Below are 17993 nucleotides of genomic sequence, written 5' to 3'. Positions count from 1 at the left end.
ATAGAAAACATTATGTTTAACCGATGTACTTACAAGAAATTAATGAGAAAACTATACTATTTTTTTTTAATTATACATATTTTATACAGTAGTATTTATTTTTTTGAAATCACTGTACTCAAATTATAAAAAATGATTATCTGCATCTAGGTATAGACATAAAAATGTCGAGTTAAAACAAAACTGTGTATAATTTTTTTTTTTTTTTTTGGCAGTTTGATATTAGTCGTCAAAATAATTATATTACCTACCTATTATTCTATAGTAATTAGAAATCGAATAAAAACAATATTTAGCTTTTGGAGACAAATCGAAAAAGTTGCTCTACAGTAAGTTTGTAATATAATAAGGTTCGTCATTTAGTTACCTCTATAATAATGGATTTATTCAGTGGCGTATTTAAGGTTTTTCCGCCTCTAGGCACTTTCCAATTCGCCGCCTTCCTCCCACCTCCATCCTTCCTACAATTATTTCTAAAACGTATTTAAATATACAATTTATTATATTATAATATTATATTAAAAAAGATACATTGAAATATATGTAGATATACTAGTATGATTAATTTTGAGCGAACAAAAATTAGTTGAGTTTGATTTCATCAAATGAAAAATACTTTTTCTAATTTTGTAAAAAAAAATTGTTGAAATTTGCCGCCCTCCAATGTTGCCGCTCTAGGCCCGGGCCTATAGGGCCTGTGCCTAAATACGCCTCTGGATTTATTTAAAACTTGAATTAAATGATAAATCGTTGTATGCAAAGAAAAAAGATTTTGAGCGGAGACGGTATATCATTCTGTCAGCCTATATGTATTTCTATGAATATTTTATATTATATATTTATGTTGCTACCTACTAGTAATTTATTTTTCTTACAGTAGATTGAAAATTTAATTTTAAGAATTTGAACTATTTTCAAATTGTTACCTTTTTATTTTCTGACTTTCTAACTTCAAAATAATTACTATTACTTATTGTATGTAATATGTATACTGTATAGATTGTAATTTTTCAAATAAAGCCAATTATTTGAAAAAAAAAACTTTCTAACTTTAAAATGTATACTATATGTACACTGTACATATTTTAATATAGTAGTCTACACACAAAATTCAGCGTTATTATAATTTATAAATATTAAATCTTTCGAAATTCAATTTTTAGTTCATATTTTTACGTTTTCAGTGAGTATTTTAATATGTTATCATATATCTGAATAATTTTTAGTGTTACAGCTTATAAGTCCCGAGGCCTAGTGGTCACGCAAAACTGAGACGACGAGTAAAAACCGTATTTAAAGCTTGTGATATGATCATTTATGAACACATTACATCTGCACGTCATACTCTGCTTAAGTTTGATTTTGACCGTGGATTGTGATGGAGTAAAAAATAAAACTGTGCCTATAGCAACTTGTGCAAATAATATGCATAGAATCTAACCATATATATAGCATTATAGCTACCTATTTAATATGATGTAACCGTTCGGCGTGGATACGACATAATATAGTATTATTTTAATATGCATATTATACTTAGCTTACCTATTTAACCAAATTGAATCCGTTTGATCACATATTATAATACGTGGCGTTATGTGTCGAAGAACATAATATATATTATTATTTTGCTATTACTGTACATATTTTAACTGATATATGTAGTATGTACCGAATATGCATTTAGGTGCCGTTTTGCCGAACGTCGCGTAGTGTTAATCTTAAGCCGCCCCCTATTGGGGCTTATTACAGCATGCGTCTCTTACTAAAGCAGCTAAATATCTATTATGATGTACGTGCGCCAATAATACGACGTCGTATATGTGCATACTCGGACGGACTTATAATGGTCATTAGGGTCTTAAAAAACTTGTCTGGTCGTTTAATGAGCTCCTGCAGAAACGGGCCGTTAAATTGTACGTCATGCGGCCAAATGAAAAGGGGAGGAGTTTTTTTCGGGAGTCTCGTAAAAACGAAACATGCGGTATGGTTATGAATAATAATAATAATAAAACAAAAATGTTGCTACGAAAAAAATTCATGTGCCACTATAAATTGTGCCAAACACCAGTTGTGGAGTTGAACGCTTGAGTGTACCACACACACACAAATAAAACCAAATCCTTTAGTAAATAATTATTTTTAACTACGTAATTTGTTTTTTATTATTTTGTTTTAACGTGTAGTAAACACTGAACAAAACAATATTTCTATTAGGTTTTAAGTTTGAAATTTAAATTCAACGTCGTTTTATTGTATGTATATTTTTTGCATATATGCATATAATATTAGCTGCAGGCCTGCAATAATTAACTGTACCTAGTTATCGATATAGATTTTTCATTTAAAATTTATAGAGTTATTGATATTTTGATTTGATATAACGCTGGTTTCTTTTTTCAAAAAAATTATTCAAAAATATTCTTGTGATTGAAATTATGTTGGTTTAATTAGTCAAAATCACGTTATTAATGCATTTTTAATTATGACTATTATATGGCATATTAATATTTCATTAATATGTCATATTAATAATAATATCAATAATAAGCAATGTTTATTTTATTCTTATAATATTTCTATCCTTACAGCACTTATACTTATTGTAAAATATTATATTTACAGATTGTATAGTAAAAAAATAACATGAAAAACAAAAATAAAATAAAATAAGCAATGTTATATATTAATTGAGAGAAACGTCGGTGTGTGTGTGTGTATTTAACACGTGATTCTAAAATTTGGTACATAGATAGTCCTGTAAATGTACTCCTATATAGCTAGGGATGTGCAAATAAGAGTCGAATTTTACGTTTTAAAGAGAGGCTCACGTATTCAGCGATTTGTTTGAAAAATGAATAGGTATTTTTAACATCGGTGACAGAGAATACAATAATTATTATAGGTTACTGGATAATGTTGTATAGTTTTATTTACTATTTAGTCAAAACCACCCAAACGAATACGTTAAAAATATGTGGAGTTTACGACAAGGTAAATGATTTACCGTAAATCCAATGTCATTTTTTAATTTGACACGGGCGACGATGTTTAAAATCAGCAATAGTTACTAACAATAGTAAAAATATAAGAATTGGAATGTGTAGCTACTCACATGGGAGTATATTTCAATCGTCCTGCAAGCAAATGTGTTGGTTGTCACAACCGACGATTGAAGTGGTTCGTATCTTTTTTACGCATCAAATTTTTAGTCAGTTACAGTCTAGACAATTTATAGAAAATCTGTAGGCACTTCTTTATAAGACTCAGAGCTATACAGAAAAATTATGCAAACATAAAAAAACAATCATAGGTATTTCTAGTTGATTTCAGCGAATAACTTTGAATAATCGAGTATATAATATTTCCAAGACGATGAACTGAAATATATCCATAAACATATAGGTCTGTTTTCAGATTCGAAACAAAATAAAACTTTATTTTTTTTTAAACCTATATATTAAAACAATAGAACATAATTCTACCAACGAATATCGTCGCGTATTGTGCTTTTTGTTCACAAAAAAATCTCTTTACATACCCATACGAGACGATTTGAATGATCTACTTATACGGATACACATTAAACGTCCATATAATATAATACATAACGGTTTATTAAACACGAAAAATAAATAATAATTTAAACTAAAAAAAAGTGGATTCGTGTGTATGGTTTGTGCGTGCAGCTCTTCAAAATAAAATAAAATATATTATTTTTCTATATTATACTTTACTTGATAGACATTTGCCGAAATAGTAAACGTGAAAGTGTCTCATCGGATTGTTTATAAAAACATCTTATGAATAAAATGTAAATGGTACATAATAATATGTATAATGCAAGGTTAACGTATTCAGGTTAGACTTAAAAGGTATAAATTACTGTACTGAAGTAGTATACAGTAGATATGTGGAACGTACTCGCACGACGTATTAAGACGTATCAACAGTCCACGCATAATACACATAGATAATATGCTTAAAATCAAATCTGATATTTTAATATTGAATTGTATATAATTAATACTCAAATATTTTCAATTGTTGTACTATTTTCATTAGAGGTTTTACTAAATGATTGTTGTTCCAAGTTCGGCAAATAATAAATCAAGTCTTTAAAATGTCAAATATTTATAATTTCGTGTTTTACACCATGTTGTAATAATAACACCACGTTTTCACATTTTTATACCTGATTACGAGTAAAAGATATTACGATTTTATGACACTAAAGGTTGTCTAATGTGTAAACTTTATCAAATACCAGGCTACCGAACGAGCAAGAAAAAAAATAAATATTTAGTGCTACCTTGCGTGACAATAATCCGAAGATTCAAGTCAGTATAGGTATTTACCTATATGGTTGCGTTGCGCCAACTAGAGCGATCAGCGTACCATAAACTATGGGTTTTGTCATCATTTGGACGGTTAAATTCGATACCAGATAACTATTATCATAAATTCTAAGTTTTTAATAATATTTTAGTTTTTTCTTAATATAACGTGTAATTTTTCTAAATTATCTCACATGAAAATTTTTATTTTTGATCAATATTAAACATAGCTTATGACATAAAAATAAACCATTGACTTGGGAAGACTTATAAACAACAAAGCGCTAAATGAATTCAGTGATACAGAATTAAATGATCATGGTGGAAGGGATAAAGTTGAGAAATATTTAAAAAAGTAATTTATTCATTTATTATGTAACAAAAAATATTCATTCCAATAGGTTCAGTTTTTATAATTAATAATGGTAATAATACAGAAATATTATATATTCGTACTTTGTGTAAAAATGAAAACAAAATAAAATAATACCATATTGAATTGCGCACTTAAACAAGAACCACATAAAAAATGGCTGAAATTAGACAGAAAATATTATTTAAAGAATTAAAGAAGTTGGTAGAAAATCGTTTGAATTCTTTCAAAATTAGATCGAGTGTTTCTTAATAATCAAAATATAAATGGGAATATGGGATTGTAATACATATTCGGAACAATGTTTACCAAGAGATAAATTATACTTTATTTCTAATAACGAATTAGAATAGTTAAGTTCTCCTAAGGAAAAATAAACCGTAATTTTTCGCGTACCCACGTGTAAAGAATTAGGTCTGTGAATTGTATTCATTGTAAAACTTTAAAAGATGCATATAAAATTAACAAAAATTCTTAAAAAATATAAAAAGCTCAAAATATTTGTTGAAAGAATAAAAAATATAATATTGTATAATAAATGTCCATATTTAGTTTAAAAAAATCTTAAAAATACATAAAATATGTTTAAAAAATATTTATTGAGGGGAGTTGTCAAAAATAACAATTATGAATTTAAATTAACAATAATGAAATAAAAAACTACTAAAGCCTAAAATTAACTAAAAATATAAATTTTAAAATAAAAAGTGCAGAATAAAGTTTCAAAATATAATTCGTTACTAATATGTAACTCGAAATTTGGGTTAGTAAAGCTAAAGCAAACTTAAAGCTTTGTTTAGTAAACAAAATCATTTTTTTTTACTAAAACACAGTCCAAGTGATTCGTTTTCGTATCCGTAATGTGAACTGAATAATATATACCATTCACATTCGCAGAATTCTAATCCGTAATTACTCCAAAAGTAAATAATAAAACTTTATTTAATGCACATCCGATTGAAATAACGACGTAATACGAAAGAAGGAATGTTTGACCAAGTTTGGTTTTTAATATGTTAACTTTGCTCGCAGGGTATAATATGTGTTATACCTATATAGAATAACCTAATACATTGCCGATATGGGGAAAACATTTTGTTGCTGAGAAAAAGTTTAAGTTTCCAATAAAATAAATAAAATAAAATAAATGCAATGGTATTCAGAATTTCACGAATGCGTCTCGGGAAGTAACACCAGCAGCTGTTTCGCTTTCGATGAATATAACTTTTATTGTTATTTTAAATATATATATTTATTTATTTCCTTTTGACAGTGATTTCCATTTGGATTCAATAGTACAAATTCACTTGCTTTATAAAACCCACATTTCAAAAATGTTTATTTTTCGATATCTGCCGATAATAAAATTCCTTTTTGTCTGTATTTATTTACCGTAACCGTTTTAAAGTTTGAACTTTAATGTTGTAGTGTAGGTATATCTTATACAAATTTTAAAAATGATATTTAATATAATTATTTATGTTCTTGGAAAGAACAATCAACTGTTATTTCATAAATAAATAAATATTTGAAATCTTGCTAAGAAATATTTGAATTCAGACTTAATAATGAAAGAAATAATGTTCTGTCAGTATTAAGATATTATAATATAATATAATATGCAATAAAAAAATAGGTATTTTTTTTTTTATATTTTATATTTTTAATTTTTAATTTATTGTTTATACAATCTGTACATAAAAAATAAGTACAATAAACATAAATTATGTTTTAGCTGTAACATAAGTAGCAACTTGAATATTTTGAGAAAAGAGCTAACCAGTGAAGTGCCTTTGACGAGAATTTACAAAAATTTTTTTAGTTTTTTTTAAAAATAGGTATTTAAATTGTTGAATAGACTTTAAGTTGTAACGTATAAGTTATACGCATAGGAATACAAAAATTAAAACCTTTAAACGGGTAGGTAGCTACTAAGTAGTAGGTAATAAAGTATATACACAGTGAGACGGCAACGTGAACACATCAACTGAATTGTAGTGAACTTAACTGAACTTTGTATATAAATTAATACTTTGAAGTCGACTATATTATAATTAATGAGCTATGTTTATATGAATTTTTAATTTTTCCAATAATGTTTATTTTTAGTTAAAGGTCTATTAATTGAATTCTCATTGAGCCGTATAACTGAAAAAATATATAATTGTCAAGTACCTATGTCCTATACCTATTTTACCCGAGTTATCACCCGCCTCATCGAAGACCAACTAGAGCAGTAGTTGGTCAAAGAGGTGGGTTTTTAAATTAGAATTATTTTAAGGAATGTAAAAAGATGTGAATTTTTAATTACTATTTTAATATGGGTATTAGACTATAATTATATTTTCCTGTAGGATAGATTCTTATTTAATAAAAAACGATTAATTTTAACACTCGTCGTAGTCTCGCGATTTAATATTTTCTTTTGTTAAGAACAACAACCACACCTAATTCTTAATAATATAATCAAATCATGAATTTAGGCTATTAAAAATATTGATAATTACCTAAACCTACCCAAATCTATACTATTTTATAGTGCCTACTGTATGTTATGGTCATTTAGAATATAGGCTTTGTCAATTTGTCTGCAGGTATGCCTTTAAAAATGTTTAGCTAAAATTAATTGGTCTGTATAAAAAGTGTTATTTAATTTTATTCCATATTCGATAAATCATATTAATATACTACACTGAATATAATTAGAAGAAATTTATAATTGGCAATATAATTACAGTTAATTGAAACTCATATAACTATTTTACATCTGATTTTAGATTCTGAGCGGAGCGAGGAATGTATTGGTTTTACAATGGTGTTTATTTATTTTTATTTTTTATACTGTAAACATTTTTTATTCCTCTAGACTTGCTCAAAAGTATCAAGTGTAGCATTTTTTCTGAAAGGTGGTAATGTTTAGATGGTATTTTAGAGAGGTCATTTTTCGATATTCGAAACGGTATTCAAAATATGTAAGCAGGTAAAGGAAATAAAAACGTACGATTTCACGATTTTATAACATTAAGTAATTACGGATAACGTTTTCTACCAAAAATATTGCTAATGAGAAATGAAAAAATGACAAGAGATATTTTTTGTTGTATTTAGGATTTTGGATTCTGGATTCCTACGATTTAAAGTTCGGAAAATTTTAGCAATTTTTGAACTTTTTTTGTGTTACGTATTGGGGCAGTAAATGTGCTTCGATTTTAATAATTTTTTGACATTTAGAAATTAAATTTAAATTTGAAATATATCTCATAGAATTAAGTACTCACTTATTTTGGAAAATATATTATCTGTAACTGAAATGTTGCTTTAATTTTAAATTTAAATCTGCATTGGTGTGATATAGGTGTATACAGGTACATTTGCTTCAATATTTACAATTTTATAATTTATCGCTCCGATCAGAATCTAAAACTTATAACATTTCCTTTAATATAGATTTTTTTTATCAATATATTATGTAAATATTTAGCTTGTCATAATAATTATCTTTGTTTGTACTTTCTGTATAAAAATTTGGATTTTACGTTAACTAGTTGTAAACAAAGATTATCTCAAAGCGTTTTAATTAAAGATTGAAGTTTTTTTCAACAAATATAAATATTTAAAAAAAATGCATCATCTTGATAGAACAGCACCTCTCCCTTTTAGATTTAGGTCTGAATTTTTTTTTTAATGTTTTCTTTTGTGTTACAAGTTATATGAATTGTATATATATATTTTATTGTATATTAATGTAATAATGTATTACAAATTCGGGTTAGCGAATAATAAAGAAAATGTTCAATTCAACGCAGGAATAATATAATACTTATGTTAGTTTTATGAAACTACAGAAGTACAGTCATTTTGTCATTCATTTTCAATACCTATGTAATAATATAATCAAGTGATAAGTATCTGTATGAAGAACTGAAGACACTAAATAATCATTCGTCCATAGTAAATAATTTATATTATGAATAACATGTAAGGACATTTGTTTTTACCATAGTTATCAATTTATAATATCTTAGATTTTCTGGTTTGACTTTAGCGTAATACAAATCACTTCCAGTTGCTTATTTTCTAGGTTGTTTACATGGAAATTCAAAGTATAAATAATTAAAGTAGATAAGTAAATAATTACTCAACGTTAAGTACTAGTTCCGTGGTAGTCTTTGTAGTAGAATTTATTAGGATTGTGTGACGGAACTATAATTATTATTATTAATATGTTGCAATAAGGAATATTAAAGTATGTAATTTCAGATATAATAATTTTATAGGAATAAATGCTAAAGGTAAAAACTAAAAAACATGTGAAAAGGTGATAGTTTTTGAAGATGATGAAAAATAATAATTTCGTTATCATGACATATCCATGGAGTGATATTAAAGAGTGTGCAACTTACAATTTTTGCGTTCAAAAGTAAGAAAGAGATTTCTTATGTCTCTACCTACTATGAGATACATTGTTTGATTTAAATTTAAAAATTTAATTTTTACCATGCAAGGAAGAAACATCCCAAGATAGGTGTTTGTAATATAATATTATGATGAACTAAGAGTTTCGAAAAATCGCGAATTTACACGATTCTGTTATTATTACGTATCAATATTATCATTATCATTCATTCATAGCACAAAATCTTTAGGTCGCCAAATCTAAGACGATAACGAAGACGAATCGAAAAAGAGAGGGTATATATGATATGTAAACACGCCAGAAAATACAAACGAGAAATGCGTACTGAATTCTACAGAAATCAAACTTATAGGAAAATGGCATTTTCCAATGAAACATTATAATAATATATGGTAACCAGGTATGTACTATTTGTTTCAGTAAAATACGTGCGTGTTACCGGCATATGGTAGTACAGTGTTTGTATATGACCTGCACACAGGCCGTGGAAGTCACAACTGTTTTCCAAAAGAATTTATATTCATGGTATGATAACTGTGTGTGTGGAGGGGGGGGAGAGGAGAGGACTGTATTATAACAAATAATAATACCAATAGAGTGCGTGTAATACCGTTGGTGGTTTACCGTATTTAGATTTCGTGAGAACTCGTGGAGCGTAGATATTAATATTATGTCAGGTTACCTAACTCATTTACCTAACTCGAGTAAAATTTCGTTATTTGTAGTTGCCTACGAATTATGTAATACGATAGTAACGTGCATTGTGACGCACAATAATAATAATAATTTAGCATTATTAAGAGACTGCGCGGCGCGTTCGGTCTGCAACACAATTCGCATGCGGACGCGGCGCGTGTTAAATTTATGATCGTTTATGGGCGCACACGCGCGTCGTCGGGGCGCGCGTGCAAAACAAAAAAATGACCTCTGACGTTTATCCGATACGGGGGAAGGGGGAGGGATGGCAAAAATGTATACGTACCATATTATAGCTGCATCTTACAAACACTCCCTAACCACCCACCACCGTCAAAACCTATTTTCCCCACTAACGCCTCTCGGAGCATTCATAGTAGATGAAGTTACCGCGTTTCCGGTGTTCGGTATAATATAAAAATAATAATAATACTATATTATTATTATACTGCGCAACTATATTATATAAGTACCTACTTATATATAAGATTATATTATATAGGAAGCCGTATATACAACAGTACAATGTTATTATCTACGGTCGTCGACATCGTCGCCTAAAGTAGAGAAGCGTACATCGGCGCCGGGTTGACGATGATCGGATGAGTTAGGGGGGGGGAAAGTGGGGAGGGGGAGAAGTTGAATCGTTCCACGTGTAACGGCATAGTTGCAGTGTATATACAATAGTAATAGAGCGTAGATCAGACGGTCGCGCACGTGGGCAATCTACGAGCAGCAGGTCGCAGGGGCGCACGCTCGGCCCGCCAAAACCGCCGCCCCACCGCCGTTGCCACGTCGCCACTGACGCGCACCTCCTCTGCCGGCCAACCGACCTCCCCTTGACTACGGGGGCGTGTTTGCCCCCTCCGCCTCCCCAATTCCATATCCACTATACTGTGCTCTAATAATATCACCGCTCCCGGCGTTCCGCCTCTACCCATATCCCAATCGTGGCCAGACAACCCCCTACCGTGCCCTCTCACTATGTAACTGATTTTTTGGAAATCGCACGCTAGAGCACGCGTCGCGGGAGACTTTTCTAGCCGAGGTTTCGCGTTTTAGACCGTGGTGCGTTGGACGGTTTGTAAGAATTGTCGCCACCCCCGCTTTTGGCCGGGTCCAAATATAATATAATCATAGATTATAATTTACAATTACATATATATGTATAATACATCGGTGTTTATAATAATATTAATGATGTTATTGAATACAGGGTGTTCCAGGAAAATAATAAAATATGAATTAGTTTATAAACAGACAAATAAAACGTATTATCTACGAGTGCGACGGCACATGGGTGCCAAAATCATGGGGGTCAATGGTTATTTGTTTATATGTTTAAAAGGAGGGTAAAGGGTGCCAAAATAATACTTGCGCTAGGCGCTCAAAAAGCTAGAGCCGGTCCTGAGATTATTTTTAGACAGAAACGCGAATACGTTTCTAAACGTTATTTATCCAAACATAAAATAATATGACTTATAAAAAACTATGCATCTGTTGTTTGATTGTCTTTCTGATATTTGATTACCAGCGAGAAGACATACCTATTGATAAAATAAATTGTTTGATATCATGACGAAGGGGGTTAAACATTTTACTTTCTATTTAATTAGAAATCATTCTTCACTATGTCTTTGAAAATTCATTTAGTAACAATAACCATAATTATATAGATGTTGTCTAATCGAATAAAACATACAAATCGTGAATATAGTTTTAATTGTATTACTTACTTCTTTCTGAAAAACGTTTTAATATCGAACATATTTTGTCTTCGGTATGTTTTAGTGCCATTTCGTAAAATAAATCACAATTGAAGAACTTGCTGTGTTCTGGTAGATAATCAAATAACTCTAAACGCGAAAATTGTAAAATGATAAAACGATGCCGTAATAATAAAGATATTTTGTTATTACAAACAAATGGCTATAATTTGAATTATTAGCCGCGTAGTTATATTATGTCAACCGGAAAAAATGATCAAATGTAATACTTTAGAGTTGAGCTCCAAATACGTTGACAAGCAAACATCGATATTTTTGTATTTCCCGTTGGCATAATAGAAGGTAGGTTGCACGATGAAGTTATACCATATAATTTGTTCACATATCGAATTTTGACTATTCGCGACCCATTAAAACGCACCTATATACCTATCATAAATTATAATATTGCGTCGCGTCAAAAGAGCGGTGACAATAAGTGACAAAGGACCGTTGGCCGTCAACCGTTATCTGATATGATATTAACTATTATGCAAACTATACAGTTTATAAATTATTTCATTCCATCCATGATTTTCAATTAATATTTCATAAATATTAAACACAAAGTTATTTTAAAGTGAAAAAAAATCGCAGACGAGTATTTGTTTTATATATATATATATTTTTAAATAATTTATAACATGCAGCTAATATCAAATAGATTTCAAACATTTTGCAAATTTTTCTTTTTTTCCGAATTCCTATTACGTATTTTTAATTAATTCGAGCGTGTGCATGAGAGTATACCTACCTATAATACCAACAGTGGACGTATTGAAATCAGTTGATCAATATTTGTATTTCATTATTCCATTTATTCGTCTCCGAGGTAAGCTTGACTGAACATAATCGTAAATATATCTATCATTTGTACCAGCTAGGTATCTGTTTAATGGTTTAACACATACAATATTATTATTGCAGCCACGTGGCATATTATTCACCGTATGGTGTGATATATAACGAATTTTGATTTGTATTGATTATCTATAGAAAAAATAGTTTAGAAGTTGTTAATCACTATTATGTATGCCTTAAATATTTTCGTTTGATTCTTTAAGTAATTTTTATTGTTTAACGTTCAATGTCTTTAAAATTTAAATAAATGTGACATCTTATGTTTGAAATTTAAACTAAACTCGAATAATACATTATTTAACTGATCATATTATTATTTTAATCAAGGGTAGGGATTACCGATGTTTATTATTTATATTATTACTGATTATAAAAATATTATAGTATTATAGTATTTTTATAGTACGTACGTACCTATATGTCTATATGTTTGCATTTATTACAACCAAATAATTTTAATATGTTTATTAGTTTTACATAATATATTCCGTATACGGTGATTCCACACTATTTCTGTATCGACCTCTACATGTTTGTTCTATAATCTATACGTTTAGTACCAATTGTTAGTTAATTCATTATTGCTAAAATTTTAGCCAAATAACTTAGCGTGGTTATTACATATTATTAAAGTATTTAAACGTGTATTAAAGTCTAGAACTCAGTAGAGCAAATAATACCACTATAACATTATTACATAGATGCATTGAACTGAAATGTTCATATATTATGACCAAATGTTATCATCAACAACTGTATGAAATGATTAAAGAGTAATTACTGTAATTAGTCATGTACGTTTTAATTTTAATACATTAACACTGTTCAGTTGTAAACAAAACAATTTTGTTTAAAGTGAGTATTGAAATATATAATCCAAAATAAATATTTTGTTTGTATCGTAATGACGTGTTTTGACAATAATACTCGATGATTATTTGGTCATGTTTTACTAGCACAAAATAACATTACATCGTTTCTTTGTAAACAATATAGAATCAATAACTATTTTGAACATATTTTTTTTCTTAGACACCTTGAATAGTTTTAGGTAAACTGCGATAATTAGATGATTTAAATATGTATATATTAAAAAAAATAAATAAATAACTTTGAGTTTGGAAAGTAATGATAATATAGCTTAGTAATTATATTAAATATATTGTTGTGGTACCTAAGTATAATTTGAAGTTTATTTATTAAATTAAAAAAAGTAATTTTAATAATATTTGTTATTTATTATTTATTTTAATATTTAATGGATTATAAAAGAATATAAATTGTGCAACGACTCCACAATTCAAAAATACTAATATAAAGTTTGTTTAAAATAATTTACATTATAATGCATAATACATTTTAGAAATAAATAAAATTTGAAATTGTAAATACATCAATGCTATAATATTTTCAGTTCTGTAAATTAAGAACATCTCAAAAGTCAGTTCAACGGACTATGGAAAAACGTGAAAAAAACAAAATCACGTTTATAAAATAAACAGTTTATGAATTAAAACGATTAAATTTATAATTTATATTGCTAGAGACGGGAAGAAAATTACTTACTAAGCGCATGGTAGGTACTTTATTGATAAAGTTTTATTGTATATTGAACTTAAAGTAACTAAAGTTTTGTTATAATTTGTCGAACTAAGAATATTAGTGTAATGGTCGATCTACCGAATCCTAATGATCCTCTGAAAGCTTTTGACTTAGTGGCCTGGTTTTCAGAACATTTTACCACCACTTAATTATATATAACTTTGTTTTAAAAGTCGACTAGCCATCATCATTGTTATTGCTGTATTATACATTTTATTACACTACCACCTATACATATTTATACTTCTCGACGTTAACGTTCATCCGCACATCATTAATATCATAACAAAACCAATTAATATAGACTAACTTCATAATAAAAAAAAATTATATTAAGACGTTGTATAATAAAATGTAAAAACTAATTGCTGTAAAATAAAAATTAACAATTTAATGACTAATTATACGACGATTTTCATCGATGTTAATATGAAAATATGAAAACTATAAAAAATATCTTAATATTAAGAATCAAAAGCTTGCCTAATCATATATCCAACAAGATCCTCCATAATCCCCTTGCTACTAGCCCTTCCAACAACAGAAACACAATTTTTGAACATTTCACAACGATCAGTACAAATATTGGCCTCCATACACAATCGATGAGCAAAATACAACTTTCATCGCCACCATGGATGTGGTCGCCTCATATCAATACTCAACTTACCAATCATTGCAAACACTCCACTGACAGCACTATCATCCGTAATATCTTCTCAGAAATTATGTCTCAACAATACCCTAGTAGTACACCTGTATACACTGACGCCTCTAAAAATCCCAACGGTGTGGGCTTTGCGGTAGTTCTAAGACACGAACACCACAAATTTGCTCTCCCTCCCAGCACCAGCATCTACACAGCGGAAACCTACGCCATTCTCGAAGCTCTGAAAATCGCCTCCTCCTCCATTCCGGACTCTTTCATTATCATCAGTGACTCTTTAAGTGCTTTAATATCAATTTTAGATCCCTACTCTACAAATGAACTAGTCCAACATATCCAGGAACTGATAACAACATCAAATAAAACATTCACTTTCATGTGGGTCCCGTCCCACGTCGGCATTTCTGGCAACAAAACAGCAGACAAACTTGCAAACGAAGCTTCACTTCACCAGAATACTCCAAAACTAAACCTAACCACATCATCAGAGTCACTCAATATCATTAACCTCAAAATATTTGAGACATGGCAGAAAAACTGGTCCAACGTCCCCCTATCAAATAAATTAAGAATCATCAAGCCTCTCATCAAAAAATGGAAATTTTCCGGTAGCCTTAATCGAAGAGACGAAGTCATCGTTACCCGAGCCAGAATAGGCCACACCCACCTCACCCACTCATTCCTCATCACTAAGGAACCTGCTCCAGTATGCACCATATGCAACGTGACTTTATCGATTGAACACATCGTAACAAGATGCCCAAAATACTCCCTAGCTCGGAAAATCTTCAAGATTTCATCATCCCTTCAACTCGCCCTCAGTGAAGAAAACACCGAAGCTATCTACAAATATTTTCATCATATCCATCTTGCACATAAATTGTAAAATTGTAAATATCTGTATATATTATATTATCTTGTACACTTATGTTATAACTTTAGGCTAATAACCTTTTGATGTTGAAGCCTTTACCTCAAAATAAAAATAAAAAAAAAAATATCGTACATCACATTGTGTATAGTTATTCAGTGATGCTACTATGTAGGTGATAGGGGATGCTTAAGCATCTCCCGCCTTGTTTAATGTAGTTGCAGTTTTGAATATCATGTAATAGGCATAATTTTATTTTTAAGGATTCATTATTTTTTTTCTAATATTGTATTTTGATTATATTATTGTATTATTGTTCAACAAAATGTAAATTTGGAATTTTAGTAATATTTTTTAATAGATTTATTAGAAGTTCCGAGTTATAGACATACTTATTACAATACTTACTACCATCAAAAAACAACTATACATTGGAAAAGGCCAAAATTATTACGAATAAAAACATTGAGTCGTTTCAAAATATGAGAACAGATAAAGCATTTTTCAGAATTTATTATGGCTAAAAATTATACAATTTTGTGAAGGAATTTTGAGACGTTTGCCATTCAGGTTAGTTAGCTTCTATATTCATATTAACCACTTCGACTAACTACGTATAATATTTGAAGCAAACTATATAGTATATTAAAAAAAAAAAAAAAACTTTTTCAAATCTGAAAAGAACACAACCAAATAATTTAATACATTTACATTTGGAGACCATTACTAAACTTAGCTAATGATATTATACAAAATATCGAACACATTTGCCACTATTGATAGAAAATTATGTTTATTGTTTAACATTTTAAACATTTTAACATAATGAAATATCATGGTAAAAAAATAAAATGTGTTCATTTTTTTCTTCTTATAATGACATTTTTAATTATAGTATGACCTAAATATTAGTAATGAGGCGTGGGTATGAGGTTACAACCCCCCCCCCCTCCCATGCATATGAGTGGTTCATTATTATAGAAATTGTAACATCTTCATGATTTGAATTATAATTGCATCGCTGTTATCCCTTTTGGTATTAACAGCCCAGATAATGATCAGTAAGATACAGTGTTTTTAAGCAATCATTTTTTTTCACATATTTTTATCAAGATTAATTTTCTCTAGTTTAATATTGTTTTAGTCTTTAATTTATATAAAAAAAAAATAATGATTGATCGCAAAGACTGTTATTTCTTGCATAAATTGAAAAGACACATATTTTGGTATTGGCTCAAACACTGTAGGTACGTGTATCTATTAACAGCATGAAAATTCATATTTTATACCTAATTCCTAAAATGATCACGTGACTAAAAAGGGTTATTCGTTGTCGTTCATACAGAGTGATTCACCCATATTTCCCTTTAATTATACGTTTGTTCAAATTTGATATTAGAATTTAAAAAAAAAAGTTAAAAACCATATTTTTAAATACTTAAATTTTTATTTTTACATTGCTCAAGCAGATTATGATTTCGTACTTATACCTACGTTTAGAAAACTTTTGGTAAGATACATGTGGAAAGGTGTTTGTTATGTGTCACAGCAAATGTGGCCGTAGGGCGTAGAGCAGGGAAGAGTAGGAGCATGATGATGAGGAGGAGGAGGAGAAGAAGGAGTTGACGGATAAAACGAGTATGTGATTTTCACATACGCTCGACCATTATAGATAAATATCGCGGTAGTTATGGTTGCGCAATACCTATAGGAATCTGAGACGAATCATCGCGCCACCTCCTCGGCCGTTTTGTCTCGCTCGAAGCTAATCGTCCGGAAAATGCATTATACACATTATACGCGTACGTATTATTACCTATATTATTATCATGATAATAATGTTACATATCTAATGCATTATAATATTATGTTTTGTTTACGGTCGTAAATCACGACGGCATTTGGCGGCAGTCAAAACGTTTGCACACCGCGTATAATAACATAATATATAATATTATCATTGTAATGCGAACGATGAAAAAGCCTAAAGGCTGCTGTATATAGTTTCCGAGCACATAGGTACGAGATTATCAACGATGGCCGGTGCTGCTGCGACAGTTGTAGTTGTGTAATCGTGTCGAAAAATTAGATCGAAGTGGACGTCCAGGACAACGTTCAAACAAACGGGTAGGGGAAAAAATACTCTCTGCGTGTCGGATTTCATTTTTTTCCCCCGTCGTCGTCGTTGTCGTTTAATTACAATAAAAAGGCGAACTAGCGACGACCCCACACGCCGTGGATACAAATGGGCGCGAAACACCACCACGCCACCCCGAAGGGATAGCGGACTATATAATAAATAAGTATATGCGTGGATTAATCGAGAAGGGTTGTTCTGTGTACAGCATTAGATGTCAGCAACGAAAAAGTTCGCACGGTTTTAAAACACACACATTACCAATA

General features: G+C 29.6%; 1 protein-coding gene across 1 annotated transcript; it reads left to right on the top strand.

Annotated features, from left to right (window-relative positions):
* Nucleotides 1-14489: 14489 nt before the first annotated feature.
* LOC149055754 (uncharacterized) lies at nucleotides 14490-15636 on the top strand. Its single transcript, XM_089226942.1, has one exon. It carries the CDS (start codon nucleotides 14490-14492, stop codon nucleotides 15603-15605), a length of 1116 nt encoding a protein of 371 aa, XP_089083068.1. The 3' UTR covers nucleotides 15606-15636.
* Nucleotides 15637-17993: the final 2357 nt, after the last annotated feature.

Source organism: Diuraphis noxia, unplaced genomic scaffold, assembly GCF_037042655.1.
Source record: "Diuraphis noxia isolate RWA-SAM2 unplaced genomic scaffold, SU_Dnox_SAM2 contig0004, whole genome shotgun sequence".
NCBI lineage: Eukaryota > Metazoa > Arthropoda > Insecta > Hemiptera > Aphididae > Diuraphis > Diuraphis noxia.
Note: the sequence above shows the minus strand (reverse complement) of the source record. Positions and strands in the feature narration are given on the sequence as shown.

What these genes read in the sequence shown, in the direction of transcription:
- LOC149055754 (XM_089226942.1), top strand. Translation starts at nt 14,490, where the DNA reads ATGAAAACTATAAAAAATATCTTAATATTAAGAATCAAAAGCTTGCCT.